This window comes from Dama dama, chromosome 11 (genome assembly GCF_033118175.1).
Source record: "Dama dama isolate Ldn47 chromosome 11, ASM3311817v1, whole genome shotgun sequence".
NCBI lineage: Eukaryota > Metazoa > Chordata > Mammalia > Artiodactyla > Cervidae > Dama > Dama dama.
The window spans coordinates 10,448,262-10,467,516 of record NC_083691.1 but is presented as its reverse complement, the minus strand read 5'-3'; the positions used below and the strand labels follow the sequence as shown (position 1 = coordinate 10,467,516).

The 19,255-nt window shown below is 42.8% G+C and overlaps 1 protein-coding gene across 9 annotated transcripts in view; it reads right to left on the bottom strand.

Moving 5' to 3' along the window:
* The window catches only part of MAPKAP1 (MAPK associated protein 1), a 228,496-nt gene that overhangs the window by 12,350 nt on the left and 196,891 nt on the right, over positions 1-19,255 (bottom strand). For all 9 annotated transcript variants that reach the window (XM_061154649.1, XM_061154651.1, XM_061154648.1 and 6 more), the window contains one exon: positions 13,933-14,070. In XM_061154649.1, coding sequence (XP_061010632.1) covers positions 13,933-14,070 — 138 coding nt within the window. The remainder of the gene's footprint in view (positions 1-13,932; positions 14,071-19,255) is intronic.

The following is a 19,255-nucleotide window of genomic DNA, read 5'->3' as shown; positions in this document are numbered from 1 at the left end:
TCATGTATTTATCTTCTATCCCTTCTCATCCTGTGACCACAGCCCTCCGCCCAGTCCTGACCATCTGCTGCTGCTTCTTGGTTTTCCTCCTTTAGGTCATGTCCTCTTCAGACCCAAAGGTCTACCTAGAGGAGTCATCCTTTCATAACACACATCTGGTCCTATTACTCCCCGACATAAAACTCTACAGTGTTTCTTTTCCTACTGTCTTCAGACACCACTCCAGTGCACCACTCCAAGCTTCTCAGATGATTTTCGAGACCCTAGATTAGCAGCTGTCAAAGATTTTGGCTCCAAATCTCCTTACACGCAAACATTACTGAGGAGCCCTAAAAGCTTTTGTTTATGTGGATTATATCTATTATTATTATATTAGAAATTAAAACTGAGAAATTAAAAAACTATTAATCCATTAAAAAACAATAAACTTATTGCAAGTTAACACAATGTATTTTTTAATGGTGAAACCCTTATAGTTCCTCAAACAACAAAGCTTTAGTGAAAAACCTGGCATTACTGTATAGTTTTGAAAATTATAAAATATCAATATTTGGTTTGACAGAATACAGCTGTATTATATTCTGTTTCTGTATTTGATTTGTTGTGGCTGCTTAGGTTGAAGCATATGAGGAAAAGTCAGCCTCACATAGATATGTTTTTGAAGAAGGAATATTTTTAATATTCTCTGCAAATATTCTTTGATACTATACAAAACTTGATAAATGATATCTCCTTAAAGATTAGCTGCAATGTGGAATCTAAAACTATATGAATAAACTTTTTGTATTGCTATACTTAAATTCATTGGTCACTCTTGCACTTTGCATGACTCTTTTAATGAAAAAATTAATTTATTTGGCTGCATCAAGTCTTTGTTGTGGCGTTTGAAATCTTAACTGCAGTATGTGAACTCTTGGTTGTACTATGTAGGATCTAGTTTCTTGACTAGGGATTGAACCTGGGTCCCCTGCATTGGGAGCGTGGAGTCTTAGCCACTGGACCGTCAGGGAAGCCCCTAAATGACGTTTTTACCCTTGGATGGTTTTGTAACATGCAGTAGTTTAGAAAAATCACAGGTCTTCCATATGCTGACACATTATACAATATAAAAAAAACTCAATATTCGTTAATTATCACCACTGATCTCTTCAGAAAAGTAATGAGAAGTGAAGCTCACAGTGATGGATACAAATTTTCTGAGACTCTAATTTTCACCCAAAAGCCTGAATTTCATCCCTGGCATCAAATACTAACTTACTTCCCATGAAGTGGCAGGATTACTTCCTTTATTTTCAAGAAAATGTATGCGAAATAGTTAGGCTTGAATAACTATAGTTTGTCAGTTGCTCTTTGAAGTATAAACAAAGTTCCATGAAATGAATGGTTAGTTCAGCTTGCAACTCACACAGTTACACAAGTCCTTCTCCTTGAGACACGTCTTCAACCCTCCTATGTAGCAGATGTATGTCAGCAAATGAATTAAACAATATTTATGGGGTCTTTTGATGCTTCGATTCATGTGTCAGTTGTTATAACAAAATATAATATGGCATTTCAGTAACCAAGTATTGGTTGAGTTTCATTCTCATTTAAAGAGGCAGACAAGCAAGAAACAAATTCTGTATCTGGAAATTCTGTCCTCAGTTTGTAACAAGTTTGAGTTTGCAGGTTCTCTTGGGAGGCTAAATTAGATAAAATCTCAGCTATCCAACCCTTGCAGCAGACAGCTTGAGGGACCTTTATGCAAAAAACATACCTTTTCCATCTTAAGCATAAAAACTCCATATTACAAAATTTCCTCCCATTTTAGAGTATGAAAGTGAAAGTGTTAGTCACTCAATCATGTCCGACTCTCTATGAGCCCATGGACTAGTGCCTGCCAGGCTCCTCAATCCATGGAATTCTCCAGGCAAGAATACTGAAGTGGGTTCTTCTTGACCCGGGGATTGAACCCTGGTCTCCCACATTGCAGGCGGGAGACTCTTTACCATCTGAGCCAGCAGGGAAGCCCTGTATTAGAGTATAAGGAAAATAAATACTGTGTTACCATGTTCATCTTTATAAATATTGAATATCATGATTTCCTCAGGGCTACAAAAGGTTCTACATCTCACCGCAAAATAGTTAAAGACATTGCCATACTACTGTGCTTATTGTTTTGGGACTGCTTTTTAACATTTTTTGTTTTGTTTCGTTTTTGGTCAACTCTTGTCAGTTTTCACTTTCCACTGTCTTTATTATTAAGTTCTGTAATTCTTTCTCCCCTCATATTTTTTTGCATTTAATATCCTCTAGGAGGAGAAACCAGATAACGAAGCATAGTTAAAACCTGTTAAGAAATAAATAGCTAGTGGGCATTTGCCGTATGACACAGGCAGCTCAAATCCAGCGCTCTGTCACAACCTAGGGGGGTGCGACGGGGCGAGCGGCGGGAGGTTCATGAGGGAGGGGATATACACACACCTGTGGCTGCTTCATGTTGACGGATGGCAGAAACCATCACAGTACTGTAACTATCCTCCAATTAAAGATACAATAAAACCCAAAGTCTTCAAAATATTCAATAAATTTGTCAATAAAGAGTATTTTGCAAGAAAAAAAAAGACTTCATGAGTTGGGGACCTAGGGATACTCTTCCATCCAAAAAGCACAGAGGTTTAAGTGCCCTGGCTTTGTGTCAGTGCAAAAGGGAAGAATATAAGCCTCTGTTACCATTTATACATAACTTCAGACAAGTTACCTAACTTCTCTGAGTCCTAGTTTCCTCACTTATAAAATGGGAATAATATCTGTCTCACAGAGTTGTTACTAAGATTAAGTAATCCTAGGATAAAATCAACTGAGATTTCTATAACACATGTACATAAACCTCAGAGAGCTGTTGCAAGAACTAAGCAGTGCATATAAAGCACTTGGGACACTGCCTGACACTTGGTAGATTCTCTTTGTCTTTTCACTCTCACTCTCCAAGATAAACTTTTCCAGACAGTAAATACTTTAGGCTTTGTGGGCCAACAGCCAAAGTTAAGGCTCTTTAATAGATACTTTTTATAAAGAGAGAAAAAGAATTTCTACATTTTTAAATTGAAAAAAATCAAAGTATAATAATTAAATGCATCTCTGGGGGTACTACAAGCTGTTCCTGAGGACACAATTTTTTTTTTTTTTTTTTTTTTTGAGGGGAGATGATGTTTTGCTTAAAAAATGGAGTTCAAAACTAATGTTCCATATCATCAAATCAATTGCAAATATTCACATGTTAAAAACTATTCTTAGTGCATAGGCCATACAAAAATACGTGGTGGGCTGGATTTAGCCAGTGGGCCAGTTTGTCAATCCCTGTTCAAAGAGGTCTGGCTCATTTCCTTTTTCTTTGTTCATTCTGTATAGTTGCTACTGGTGACATTTTGTGAACTCCTGATTTCTTTGTGTAGATCTGGGTTTCTATCCGGCAATACCCACTCAGCCCTGCCCCAAGCCTTCCATGTTTCTTATAGTGAAGGTTTACTGGCACAAATTCTTTCATTTTTTTAATGTCTGGAAATGTCTTCACTTTCATTTCTGAAGGATCTTTTCACTGAATATAGAAATCTTGGTTGACAAGATTTTCTTTTAGGAAGCGATGTCATTCCATTATCTGGACTGCATTATTTCTGGTGGGAAATAATTCATATCTTGGTTTCTCTGGCTGCTTATAAGAGTTTTCTCTTTATCACTGGTTTTCTGCAATTTGATCATGATGTGCCTTGATGTGGTTTTCTCTATATTTATCCTATTTGGCCATCTTTGGACTTCTAAGGTTGGTGGATTGGTATGTTTAAACAAACCTGGAACAGTTTTCTCTCCCATCCCTGAGAGTCATCACATAACACATGTATGTTAGAACATTTGCTATTATTCCACAGCCTTTGTTCTTTTCATCCATTTCTTTTCTGTGCTTCACTCTGAATACTTCCTGTTGTCCTTTAAAGTTAACTGATTCCAACAGTCAGATTCTGAAACAACTTTCAAGAATTCCCACCTCCGGCTTTTCATGGCCTTGTGTAACCTCCTTGTCTTGTCTGTGGGCTAGACCTAGTGACTTACTTCCAATGAATAAAGCATAGCAAAGGCGCTGGGCTGTATTTCTGAGATCAGGTTATAAAACACTGTGACTTCTTTCTTCCTAGTACATTCCTGCTTCTGGTTATTTTGATGAAGCCAGATGCCATTCTGAGAGCCTCCCTGTGGAGAGGCCCATGTGGCAAGGAACTGAGGGTGTTCACAAAGAAATGAACTCTGCTAGTAACTACTCAGTGAGCTTGGAAGCACATCCCGCCCCTATTGAACCTCGAGATGACTGTGGCCCTGGCTGACAGGATGTCTGCAGCCTGAGGAGAGGTCCTTTGCTAGAGGACCCAGCTAAGCTGTGCTGGATTCCTGACCCACACAACTGCGAGATAATAAGTGCTATTGTTGTTTTAAGCCACTGAGTTTCGAGACAATTTGTTATGTGGCAACAGATAACTAACATTCTGACCTTTTCTCTTTATCTTCCTGATGTGCTCCCACAGTGAGTTTTTTGATTCAGGTATTGTATTCCTCAGCTCTAGAATTTTCATTTGGTTCTTTTTAAAGTTTCCATTTATTTTCTTTTTGAGCTGTTTTCCTTTAAGTCTTTGAACATACTTATAATAAGAATTTTTAAGTACTTGCTTGCCAATTCTATTATCTCTCCACTTCTGACTCTGCTTCTCTTGATTGATTTTTCTCCTGGTTATAGGACAAACTTTTCCTGCTTCTTTGCATGCCATGTAATTTTGGACTGAAAGTTGGATATTATGAACGTTATGCTCTGTGTGATGTCTGCATTTTGTCACCATCTTTTAGAGACTATTGGGCTTTGTTCTGGCAGTCAGTTAATTTACATGTGGATCAGTTTGATCCTTTCAAGACTCCTTTTAAAACTTTCTTAAGAATTAAAGCAGTTTTTTAATCTAGGGCTAGTTTAGCTTTACTCCTAAGATATGGCCTTTCCAGAGTCATGATGAAATGTCCTGGATGCTTCAACGACTGGGGAGCTATAAACTAGAGTTTTGGCCAGAATGTTACTTTATAGCTCCCAGTAGTTGTTTTTTGACGAGATTCGTGAGATCCCACCACAGACACGCATAGCTTAGTATACAACAGAAGATTAAAGGGCTTCTTTCTAGAGCTCTCTCAGTATAGCTCCCTCCTCTTCATACTTGGTGGTGGTGGTGGTTTAGTCGCTAAGTCGTGTCCAACTCTTGGATTCCATGGACTGCAGCCTGCCAGGTTCCTCTGGGATACTCTAGGCAATCTCCATACTCAATTTTGCTAATTTTAGTTCTCCTAACTCTGATCTGTGTCTCCTAGCTCAGTGAGGCTGCTCTATTCTCCCTGGAAAACCCTGGAAGAAAGCTGAGGTGATTGTAGGTCTCACCTCATTTGTTTCCCTTCTCCCGGGGTTCATGGTCCTGTACTGCTTGTTTTCCAAAGTCCGCGAACAGTTTCTTACGTTCTGTGCAGTTTCCCAGTCATTTATGATAGAAGGGCTAATCCGGTTACAGCTACCCTGTCCTGCAAGTTGCCTATGGGAGTCTTGTAAGCAATATATACGTTGATTTTAATGAAAGAATGCCTTACTTTTTCCACATCTACAGGAATAACTTAAAATCTAAGCACTCCATTTATTTATTATGAAACCAGAGTTTGGAGCTTGGCAGGAGGCAAGGGAAACAGATTTTTCCAATCATTTATCTAGCTGAGAAATCTTTCATGCAGATTTCTTCAGTAGGAAACAATCTCTGCCCTTACCTTCTTCTCAATTAGTATCTCTTCTGATGTTACAATCAAGAAAAAAAGAACTTGAGGAAATGATAATTAAACTTAAGAAGAATCTAAATGCATGCAAACTTTCCATTATACTTACATAACCTTATTTTTTTTTAAATTATAGGCCTATATGGCCCAAGTCAACAATTAAGTGAAAATTTAATAGCAAAAAGGAGGCTTCTCCCAGAAGGGAAAAAAGGTGATACCCTCAAATGTCTTTTACTCTAACTGATACCAATATTTCAGTTAACACAAGGAAATTCTTGTTTATTAGTAAGTCCTAGGGAAAGATGAAGAAAGTTTACAGAGAGCATAAGAAAACCCACTGAATGTCTCAGTACCAGTCAATTTTCTTCACAAACATAGACATTCTTGTATGTTAAACAGCAGACATGCCCCCAGAAGCTCCCCATGAGCAACTGTAGTACCTGATAACAGATATGAGAGGTTTACTGTTCTTATCATCTGTCTAGGGTTCAGAGTAGAATTACCTGCTTCCTAAATTCAGAGAGTGCTGACCCTTCCAGAGGCCCCACACTGTACTAAATAAATGCCTCTTTTCCAGGAACCACAGAGACAAGCACACTAGTCTTGACTATCACATCCTGAGCGTATGCAGAAGAGCAGGTTAAGAGCAAGATGCTGGGTTTGCCCTGTCATTACAACTTTTGAGAAGTTCTCCACTGTGGCTCCATTATGTCTTTGTTGAAGAGCCTTACCTGCTCTTTGCCTATTACAAATTCTAGAAGCAACTTTTAAATGTACAGTGTGACCAGGCAGAGTTGGAGGAAGAACCACTGACTGCTAACCCCTGGGCAGAAGCTGCTGGACTGCTGGAGGATGCAGCTGGGAGCATAAACGGGCATGCCTGGTACAAATGTCAGGTGCCAGCTAATAACGACCAGGTCAGTCAACGGGACACATGCTGGGTTGGCTCCCACAGGCTGAGTTCTCAGGGACCTGGCCAGCGTTATCCAGCTCCAGCAACTGTTCCCTAAAACACAGTGATGGCCTACTTAACAGCAGATCACAGCTGGAGGTTCCTGGAAACCAAACTGGGTCAGAGAACCTAAGACTGCAGCCTGGCATTCAATGATGCAAGCTGGGCCCACGGTGTTTCTCCACCTTTATCCTACGGCACACTCCAGGCCTTTTCTTACCACACACTTGGAAAGACTGAGGTGGTCCCCCCCGATTGCCTAAAACCCATCTCCCCGGCAGCTCCCTTGTTTTGGAAGAAGATGATAAATAAATCAAAATGCACTAAGCAGCACTTCCACAGGCACTCGCCTCCTTCACTGAACGTGCACCTCATCAATCACACTATTGTCTGCTTGAAAGGCGAGCCTTGTAAATGTCATATCCACTCAGGCCCAAGGAGAGGCGCATCCAAATGCAGCAAGGAGTTTTAATTGGATAGTGTAATTAAACTAAAAAACCCCAGCAGACTCCCTTTGACAGGATAGATGAAGACCCCTTTTAATAGGGCTAGGAAACATATCTGTTAAAAGGACGAGGCACTGCCTGTTCCTGATTGTGCTCCTGAGTACTCTTATGAAAAGGCGATTCAATAACTGGGGCATTTAATATGTTAAGAGTCGGCTGTGTTTTGTAATCGAGTAGTACTTACCGTATTTGATCTGGAATTTAGGAAATAAGTCCTTGTCAGAGAGTAAAAATGCAACTTAGCTTGCCCACCTGATGTCTGAAGTACCCTGGACCTCCTAGGAATCGACAGAGTCTGAGGACATGGCTATAAATCCAAGTGCCTTACTTCCCGGGGCAAGAAGTCCGGCTGCACGGTCAGGGACACCCACCCACCCACACACCTCGGGGTGCAGATCTTTCACTCAGCAGTAGCTGAACGCTCACCCTCATGTCCCTCCCACAATCTCACGGGCCTCTAAAGAATATGACACAATTCCTGGGTCCCCTCTCTTTCAGGAGCTACTTGTCACATCAACCTGTGTGTGGGTGTGTGTGTGCGCACGTGCATGGGTGTGTGTTTTCTCTGTTCGAGTCACTCCTGTCAAGTAGGGAGACAAGAAATCAGGTGGTCAGAGGATTCAATGTATGAGCTGCAATGTGCCCAAGTTGATTTTAGTAACAAAACCAGAGTCCTTCTGCCAGTCTCCTCACTTGCCTTTGTTGGGAGAAGGGGTGGGGGATGCACACACAGGCACGCGCGTGTGCATACACACACACACACGAGGCATGCAGCTCCACAAACAAAGTAGCAAAATTAGTGAGAACAAATGAAGAGGTTCCTATCTGCACCATACTGTCTTATAAGCAGACCATAATAATGCCTTTCGGAGAGAATGCTAGCGTCCCAAGGTCAAGTTCAGGGAAACTAGCATCTGGTTGGATCAAGAGCAGCTCTGAGCTGGGGCTCAGGTGGAGTGTGGAGGCAGAGTTTCAGACTCCCCCATGGAAAGCTTTCCAGAAACAGACACTTTGCTTTATTTACAAAAACCTGAAGGTTAGTCTGCCTGGGCCCTCAGACTGATTTTTCTTTTTTAAGGATGGTGAAGGGTTTGTTTGATGACTGCTTTTACTCCCCCATAAAGCCTCCTTGGAGCTCTGTTTGCAAATCTTAGAACACTCCTTAATACTGCTCTTTCACCATGGGTTGCTAAACCCATTAAGAACATATAAGTGAAGGCTTATAATCTATGAAAACTGGATAGTGAATTAAACCATCAGATACTTTTAGGTTTAAATGAAAACTACATAAAAGCATTTCAGCCATCAATTGGGCTATCACTTCGAGCCAGTATGAATTCTGCTGGAAAAGCTATTTTCGTGCAGATGTGGAATTCAATGGGAAAGACTGACTCGTGTACCAACATCAATCAAAATGTCGACTTCCCTGGCAGCTCTCAACAGTCAGGCAGGTTCAAAGGTCACAGGATAAAGAAAAAGCCAAGCTCTGGTTCAGCTCTAATATCTCCTCGGTAGAAGTCTTGCAAAAGTACCCCCTTCTGTATTAGCCCAGCTTTCATTAATCTTCTTGCCATCTTCTTTAACTAGTCATGCAGAACCGCTCGATAGCAAGACGTATAATGGGGAAGGCCCTGTGCCTATTACGGCGTTAACATTCTCTTAAGCCCCAGTGCAACAATGGAACAGGGAGGCAGAGGAAATCTGCAACGGCAGGGTGCAGTGCAGGCAATTCAATTATAGCCAGGGCTTACCTATGTACTCCTGACCTATAAAACACAAGAGGCCTTTGTGTCTAACTGGCTCGGCCATTAAGGTTGCTGAAGATCACAACAATGCTGATCTTTCCTATTTAAGCTAAATCAATGTGGACAAATCATTATTCAGTAGCTTTAATTTAATTAGTAAATTAAATACACTACTTTACAGATCTTGTCAAGTACTTATGAAAAGAAAGATTCATTTAAGTGGGAGGTCACCAATAAACCCGGCAAATTTAACTCAAAACCTTAACTGAATCTCAGCTCAAATATCCAGCAGGTTCTATTCACCAGGGCTTAACAGTCCCTGCAGCTGTTAAGAGTTCCTGCCTCAAAGAGTTCCTGCCCTGGATCCAAACAGTGCTTTGAACCCATCCCCCGCCCCCCCAAAAAACCAAACAAACAATCCCCCCACCCACCCCCCCAATACAACCAGCATCCACGGAATCCGATTTCCTTTAAATTATACTATTGCAAGAGAACGTAATCAGGTTACTCCTATTATGTTGCTTCCTTAAGATTTTATATCATCTATACTTAATTGAGATACAGAGCTCTTTTCAGCTATAAAGACGACAGCTACTTTATTAAAGTTTAAATCTGATTTCTTAATGATAGGCTGCTTCCTTTAAAGACTCTAAACCTGCACAACCTTCTTATGATAAAACCAGACGTGGCATCCTTGAGTCTGGTACTTTATTTAAATACAGCTTGACAGTCCCCAATGGGTGCTAATTTCACAGAAAGGGTTCTTGCTTTTGTTTCACTGTTGGAATTTGAAACCAGGACTTAAAAAGAGCGCCCACCACATTTAAAGGCTATGTCTAGACCTTATAAGGATGGAGAATTATTTCTGAGACAATTCAACTGTGGTTATTTCTGTTGGAAACATTCTTCTATATGCCGTATACAAATCTTTGTTCAGTTAAAATGAATTCACATTAATTCATCTTTGAGAGGTCAGTGACATCCTTCAAAACAGCAAAAGATATCCTAAGGAGTGGCAAAATCTGACTTAGACATCACTGATTTGAATAATAATGGTGGCAAACAGTGTTTTTTAAAACCCAGAAAGGAAGAATTTATTCTTAATTTCTCAGGGCTGTGGACACACTGCTTCTCTCAACTAATTTTTGTTAAGAGCCCATATTTACATGTACAATTTTTTTTTTAAAGGCATGTATCTATGTAGTGATTAAGTTCCAGGTCTCAAACACTTACAGGGACAGAGTAATAAATTGTCCCTGTGAGAAGGTGGCCAAAGAGGGAGAAGTTAGGGAAGGAAAGAGTCATAGGATGGCTGTTTATGGAGGGTGGCTTCAGAGCCGGGGTCTTTCTGATTCCATGGTGTATGTAATCACGTGTTTCACTGCAGGCGCTCTTAATGCTCACTCCCTTTGCCAAGTCAACTATTCACATACATTTTGGATTCGGCATCAATTAAACTTGAGTTGTGTTCTTTATGACGACCAAATTAATGGTTTGACAGCAGCTTTCTCAATAAACACTGCAAACTGGCCATGTTCGAAGGTTTTAAAAAACCATTTCTTTTCTGTTCAAAATTCTGACAAACACGTCTCGAGTAAGACTGGGGACAACTTCATTATCCTCCCAACACTTAATGCCTTTTTGTAAAGAGGGCTGTTTAATAACACATCTGCTCTATTTTCACAACTAAATTATTCCAGTTGGTCACACGTTCCAGTCTTCGGCAAGACACTTGTGTTATAAGAGATAAAAACATGAAAAAGGAAATATATTGCAGAAATCAAAAAACCTTATCTACTTCTAGACTCTCTCTCTTTGCTATAATTCATTCAAGAAGGCCCCAAGAATAATTTTTGATGTAAACTCAGCTACAAACATACATCACTATGCTGATAAAAATCACAGGCTAAACTTATGAAATATAGTGACTTTCATTTCTTTAGTGCTGTTAAAATAACTTTTTTCTGAGGTTCAACAGACACAGAAGATAAAAAAGGGTTACTATTAATCCTTTTTTAAAAAAAAGAAGCCCAGTAGATTAATTCTGTGGTCTGATGATGGTTTTAAAGATAAACTTTTTAGATTAAGACAATGAATTAATTTGATGAAGATACTGGAGATCATAAAACAGTAACAGCATCAAGCTGATTCACTGAAGACATCTTTGTTTAGGCACTTTACAATAAAAATGATGTTGAACAACTTTTCATTTCTAAACTGTGGCCTCATTAAGTTCTATTTCATGACAGTAAACATTCACTGAGAACAACCCTGAAGGTGCTGAGCTAGGGCACAAGGTTACAGAAACCTGCCTCTGGTCTGTAAGTTCAACATGGAGATGGGGGTAGGAGAGAGGGTCAGACCTCAAATACACACACAGTGTGTGTGAGGTGCTTTACCAGGGGTGTGCGCAAACTCCAGGGGGCAGAACTACAGAAAAAGTCTTGACACTGGGAGCCGGATCTTGACAAATGAGGGGGCCGGGTGTGAGGAAACGGAGGTGTCCATAAAAGAGGGAAAGGGTCAGGGTGCAGGAGTATTCCAGGCAGAGGGGAGAGCAGAAGCACAAAATTCCAGGTGTGCTGGTAGTTCACAGAGACTACAGTCCAAATTCAGGATGGGAAATTATGGGCCACGAGTCTGAAATAGTCAATGTCTGAATTTCATTTTGACAGCCTGCAACTTTCAAATCTCTCTCTCTCTCTCTCTATATATATATATGTATTTTTAAACAGCAAAATCCTTTTTATCAATTGACTTTTTCAAGTGCAGAATCCTCAAACTGGTTGGAGTTAAATGCAAAATCCTTTGGGTGAAGGGGAAGCCTCATGCCCAACTCTGTCCTACATACACACACCCATACACATACACACAGACACACGGACACACACACAGGCCCCGGCAGTCCCCCGAGAACCTAGAGTTTAGAGGGACATGGTCTGGAAGTGCTGTGATGGAGACAAGGATTCAGGAAGTGTTTTACTGGGGCAGGCGGTGTGCCTCTCTGCTCACAAAGGGTCACAGTTCTAGAGTGAGAGGGGGAACCTCTGCAAGACCTACACGTGCAGTTTTTACACAGAACCATCCAGTAGGTAGGTCTGAGCATACAACAAAAGACTCTCCGGCTGGGCTGTCAATACTGAAATGGCGGGGCCCAGGTCTGCTCTGGATCCCTAAGACTTTGGAACTTAGCCTCACCCTCAGAGATGCGTGAGAAGTACTTCTTGGCTGAGTGGCCTCAAGAGGCAACAGGAGGGTGTGGCTGTCCATCTGCTTTATTCCCTACTAGGCTGGGTGTGTTACATCCTTTACCTTCTGATGCCTGAAATCCAGCCCGGCTCACACAGTGTCTTGGTAGGAATATAAGGGAAATCTGAATCCTATTTCTAGCTCTTTCCCTAACCTTTCCACTCCAGCGTAATCCCCTATGTAACATGTAAGTGGATGGCCTCTCATTTCTCAGAGACATGAAGCATTTATAAAATGTTACTTTTCAAAGCATCTTGAGTTCTTGGGAAGAAAGATGCTAGAATGATGACATCTTTATTGGCTGACTAGCTCGAGGGAGAGGGATTAGGAAAAAGATGTTTATCTAAAGGAGGAGGGAATCTGGCGGCCTTTGGGCAAGGGCCCCAGAGCAGCAGGCGGTTTTTCACCACTCCTTCTGGCAGCCATGCTGTCTCTGCAGGCCACCGAGGCCTCACTGGGACGACAGGATGGTGGGACAGTGGGGGGTGGGGTGAGCATGGCCTTCCTCCTTTCCCTGCACCACTACGTCCCCCCTTCTTGCTCAGCTGTAGGCTAAGGAGCTGAAAGGAGGACACCGTGTAGTATGGCTGGATTCAACAAAACTAAACACCCCCGCATAAATGAGGCCGGGTGGCGTACAGGCCCAGGTTTTGTTCTTTAGGTCCCTGTTTAGTCAGTTTCATCTCAAAAACTGGAGCCACATTACAGACACTTGCTGGCCTTTAGATTTCTTACTGTTCCTTGTATTTGTTCCCAATTTAGCAGACACCGGAATAAAGGAGAATAACACAAATTGGGTGCTCCAAGTTACTGAGTTGGAAGCTATGCTACTGAGGTGTGTGCTGGGTGGCTACATTCTAAATAGGATCTGCAGGCGAGAACCAGCGTCTTATAGCCTTCTCCAGGCAAAACAACAAATCCTTTCTTCCGTGGAAGAGTATCAGTGTGATCTGTGTCCTTTCTGTCTTTTCATGGGACTGAAGTCCTAAAAATGATTAATCTAAACACTATCCTCAATTACCGAACTGCAAAAATATATATGCTACAATATACACTTGGACTGTATCAACTTTGGTAATTTAACCAGAGGCGTGCCAGCCCAGCAGTGATCTCTTCCACAGCACCAGGCAGGGGTTTAATTACGAGCTGGTAGGTCATGCAGCTGCCAATAATCCGGAGGGTGTTGACACCTCTGGCATGATGGATATCTAAATCTAGTCTTCAGCTGCCACGGGAAATTCTCCAGCTCTCCTCGATCTGGCCAGGAAGGCAGGCAGGTCGGGGTCTGACTGGTCCAGCCCCCAAGACGGGCAGAGGAAGGGAGCACAAAGTGAAATGAGGGCTCTGGGGAGTGCAGATTCCTGGCAGGAAGCTGCCCCCAGCTCCCAGTCCCATTGCGGGTGGCGGGGTGGGGGGACTGAGGTCAGAAGCCGCTGTGAGCTTCTCTCCTGCCATCAAGACTGAGCGGAAGAGGGGCCCGTGTCAGGCTCTGGGTACCACAACACAATCCCATTTGATTAAAAGAAATTTCTGGTAATGAATTAAAGAGACCCAAGGAAAAAAGGACACGGTGGCAATATATTCTCCTGGCACCCAGCACACAGAGGGGAAGCGGGGGGAAGAGAGAAAGGAGACATAAATAAAAGGCACTACTCACTGGGGCTTTTTTCTTCTGCAAGGTCACAGGCACAGAGCAGGTCAGAATCGATCGAGATGGGCTTCTGCTTAATCCAGAACTTGGTGCTGGCTTTCTGACTCGTGACAGGGTCTATCTCCACTTTGTCTCCAGAGATACCTGTAAGGCCGAGGGGAGGACAGAAGAGAAACCACGAGAAGTAAGAGGCGTAAGCGATTTCAGTGGAATCACCTGACCTGTTTTGTAAATCCTAAACTGAACAAGCATGAACTTTCTTTAGGGCTTCGGGGAATGCCATGGGCTTCTTAAGACAGATGTAAGGAGACTCCAAGTGGCACAGAGAAGCCGCCTGTCTGGCCTCCTGGGTGGGTAAGCCGGGGTCGCGGTGGGGAGAGGGGCAGCAACCAAAACCCATATACAAAGGTATTATGAAGCTTTCCTTCTTGGAAAAGAGATAATACAGAGCTTACATATTGTTAATGAAATAAACTGTAAGGTAAGGCTCATTTAAACAATTCTGATCAGTAGTCTCTGCTGTGTTTTGTTGTAGAAGATCCGGGTTGGGCAGACAGAGCCGTCAAATCACCTATGCCTAAACAGTCAGGCTGCCAACGAAGAGCTTCTGACCTGGAAAAATCTTCCACACTAAACACAGGAAAAGTTCCTCTCTCGCTAAAGAACTCTCTGACACTAAGTAACTGTCCACAGCGTATTTAAAGGAAGAACCAGGAGGACCACAAGGTGCTTCACATAAAACCTTCCAAGCGCAAGGCTTCAAAGGCTGTGGAGGTACTGCTCCTCCGCTAAGGGAGACAGCCCTGGGTGTGCGCTTTATGCCACCAAGGCTTTCTAACAGGGAACCAGAATGTTAACTATGGGGACTTCAGGTTTCATTTTCAGAGCCCTGAGAGACATCACACGCTGCGCAGTGACCGGGAGCAAAGCTGCTGGGAGAACCACGACAGACCAGGGAGGCGGGGTGTCCTGGGACCACCTGGGAAACCACAGCAATGCTCCCCTGGATCTCCGAGCAGACGGTGCCCAGCCTGACACATGACATCTAGGCTAGAAGCTCTCTTTTCCCTTTTACTGAAAATCGAGGAATCTGTTCATGAAGTGAAACGAAACCCTTCAATATCCTTCCAGAGTGGGCCCCAGAAGGTATCTTCAAAGTAATTAATTTTTAGGCCACAGTTTCAAGGTCAGGGTCAAAGTGAGAACAAGCAAAATGAAGATACAAGAAACCGTTAAAACCACCAAATGTACATTCTGCAACAGAAAAGACAACCAGAGTTAACATATTTCATCCTATGGATCACGCTCAGGAATTTTAAATTATCATGTGAGAAAACTTGGTAGGCCAAAAGATAAGGCAGATAAAAGAAATAGCTACATTAAAAAACAAAAACCAAGAGACCACAATGACCACAGTCAGGCCAAATTTAAAATTAAAGAAGAACAGAAACACAAAATCCTAGTGATGAGTTGTGCTATGAACTCCACTCATCTCCATTTTATTTTATGAATAAAGAAATCCCAGATAGCAGCCAGACAAAGGCAGGAGGCTGGACAGACTACAGCACAGTATTACCTGCCAAAGGAGACCCCGCAGTTCAGTTGCTTAACCCCAGTCATTACCGTGTGGTCTTAGGAAAAGATGAACAATTGGTATTTTTTTAATTAATCGAATGCCGGAATTTGTCATTAGGCATCTTTCAGGAACGCCATATTTCAATTAGGCATAATGTCATCAGCCCAATTGACTCTGGACGTTCAGGTCTAGATGATTTCAGGAGGGTGAGAATGCATCAGGAGACTGATTTTATTACATTTCACTTAAAATAGATTACGACTACCCAGTCACACTCTTCCCTCCAGTTTGGTCATTAATTGTTAAAGATCTGGACATTTCTATAGTTCCCTGAAAGAAGAAAAGTACTTACACCATGGTTGTTGGTAGTAAGTGGCTCCCCCGCTCCCTACCTTCCTCTGCTTCTTATTTTGACATTTATAAAAGTCAAAACGAGCAGAGCAAAATAAATGTGCATATCTCTTCTGTGGAATAAACCCTGCCCCACATTCCTTTCTCAGAAAGGGAGGGGGACGATCATCATCAGAAAGACACGGTTTTAAATTTTTGTTCTACGGCCCTGCAACTCCTGAAGCCGTAGTCAGTCAGTATTGTTAATGTAGCTTGTTAATTTGATAGGATTTGTCAGGTAACTCCACTGGAAAATTATATAAAACTGTTCCAGATGAAAAGATGATAGTGACATGAATTAAAGTGATAGAACAATAGTGGAATATAAACCAGAAATGACACCCAAAGTGGCTGTTGATTTATTGCCGTACTGAGTTTGGTTCTGGGCTCCCATGTATATTAGTGCTACAAATCTGGGTCCATTTAGCAGAGGGATGCGCATACATACATCACCAGCTCCTGCTCCAAGCCAAGGTCACTCCCCATTGCATCAATCTTTTCAACAGAGCCTACTTCACAAAGCAGGACTTTTGTAACCATCTCAGATGTAACAGACTCTCGTCCTCTTTCATCTTTCTTTTATCATGTAAAGTACACTTTAACTTCTATTATTTTTATCTGCAAATTGTTCCTGTAGAGTTCATCCATTATGGGCTGTATCTTAGCATCAGTAGCCTAAGCTCTGTTCCACCACGAGAACACTTTCCCAAACACACCCTTTCCTGGGGTTATTGTGCAGTCATCGTTCACCAAGGGGAACCCCCAAGTCTGCAGTTTGGGGATGAAGATGTGGGAGTTGAGTGTATTAGGATCAAGACAGGCAGGCAGGTGGAACACCATAGAAACAAGCGGTGTATTTCAAAACAGCTGCGTGGAAATCAGATTTTTTCTGAATCAAATCACATTTTCCCAGTGACTTCTAGTTTCAGAGATACTTTATCTTCATTTTGGATTGATCTGTAATTGGCAGGGGCTCCCAACACTTTAGTTTTAACTTTCTCTGCCCTGCAGGCTTTCAGTCAAGCAGTTAATGATCTGTAAAACACTAGCCTGCCTAGAGGAGTCACTATTTAAAGAAGCCTGTAGGGGAATCTCTCCTGATGGGAAAAATCCTTTTGTACATTAAATAATCTCCCCCTCCTTGAGATGTGTGTGAGTCTGGCTTCTTAAAGCGGGGCACACGGCCTCACAGGACCCTGCTCGCTCCTGCCGGACAAGCGGCAGCACCATTGGAGCCCACTTTGGGCACACCCAGCCTCCACTGCGGAATTCAGCCTGAAGCAAACAGACCTCCCGGCCTGGCCTGGAGCCGAAAGGACAAGGCAGCCTGGTGGGAAGGAGGGCAGTTTGGAGGTTGGTGCTACAAGCCAGGTCTGGGGCAGAGGCTGGTGAGGCATTAACTGGCACCGACTCTGTGCCAGAAAGGGTAGGAACCCCTCGCGTGCATTGATGCCAATCTCACAACCACCTTACGAGGTCGGTTCCTGTGTTTTCCTCTATTTTATATAGATGAGGAACTCGAAACCATGGGGAGGAGACGTCACTTGCCCAAGTTCACACAGCTGCCAAGGGGCAGAGCTGGAATGGGAAGAAAGCCAGGTAAGCTGGTTCCAGGACATGTCCTCTCCGCCACAGTGTTATTCTGCCAGAACTGGGCGAGGTGCTGTATATAACCTGTGCTAGGAGAGGGGGAGGCGCTGGTCTAAGGCTGGGGAGCGTTTAAGTGGGAAAGCCGTGTTCACACCCAGAGCCATCCGGGTCCCGAGTGTGGGACCTACCCCAATGCTCCTCACCCAGTCTTTGGTCTTCTCTCTCCATTTTCACCAAGAAACAAATAATAGTCAAAGGTGCCAATAAATGCACACCTTTAATTTTGTTCATACGTGGCAAAATGAAGCAGGAAGTTCTATCAATGTTCTTCCGGTCAGCCACCGAGCATGGTTCTGATCTCCTTGGCTAAAGCTTTTGTGTCAAGTCTGAAGAAAAGGGCTTCCTTGGTGGCTCAGCTGGTAAAGAATGAGCCTGCAGTGCAGGAGACCCAGGTTCGATTCCTGGGTTGGGAAGATCCCCTAGAGCAGGAAATGCCAACCCACTCCAGCATTCTTGTCTGGAGAATCTCATGCACAGAGGAGCCTGGCGGGCTACAGTCCGTGGGGTCACACAGAGTCAGTCGGACATGACTGAGTGACTAATAATTTCACTTTCTTCTGAAGGAAAGGCAGAGGCACTCCTTGAAGTGTCATTTATGCATGATTAACAGGTAATTCAAATGATAAATATATGTCCAAGAAAAGACGGGAAAGATGGTTTACATTTCTCTAACTTAAATGGCCAACAACAGAGGACTAGTTAAGACAACCACGTCGGAATACAATACAACCATGAAAAATTATGTATAAGAAAAGCTCTGATTTGGAAAAATTCTTATGATGCTAGGTGAAAGGACAGGGAAAATATTTATAGAAAAGAGGTCAAAAGGATATGCTTCACTGGTTAAGTCAACTCTGGTCAGTGGAAATTTCACCAAAATAAAAACAAACATCATTTTAAAAGTTGACTTTTTTTGTGGGGGCTGGTTTCTACTTTAGAATTCAGAACCCTTTCCCAGTTTTGAAAACAAGAGAGGAAAGGACTATGTTAAATTCTGTAATTGGTAATGATGAGAAGTGATCCTAAACTGGAGACGCCCTCCCCCGAGCAGTCCTCCAGTACCCACAGGGCTGCAAACATGGGTGCCACTCTGACTGACGGTGCCTGGGAGGCTCCACTCCAGCAGGCTCGGCCAGTGAGGAGGAGGAGAGGACGCAGGCTGGCCCGAAGCGGCCAGGGCTGGCTCCTTCCCTCGGAAACAAGGGAGGCCATTTGTCTCCTTTACCAGCTCTCTTCCCCAACCCACTTATCCAAAGCCATCCGTCATGACCTTTTCATGTTCCCACTTCTGACAGCTTCCAGATACAGTGAGTCAAACTTCACTGGGAGCAAACTATCACACCAACTGTCAAAGCAGAAAACACTGCCTGATTGCTGTCCTACATCAACGCCAGTGTATAAATCCTTCCTTAACAAGACAGCTCAAAATAAACAAAAATGCAACTCTAACTTATATACAACTCTCTGGGGAGACTATTCGTCCTAGGCCTTAGAGTTATCACCAGGAGACCTGTGTCTGTTTTAGCTAACTGAAAGATTTCCCTAAGAGGAAATTAGCCCTGTGCATTACTTCTGCTAACATAGACTGGGCACCTACCCTGGACAATCTCTGTGCTGGGTCCCTTCACGTGTAGCGACTTATCACAAGCTCAGCATATCTCTATTAGGAAGGCAGGAGCAGCCCAGTTTGTATTTCAAGGAGTGGCATAGAGG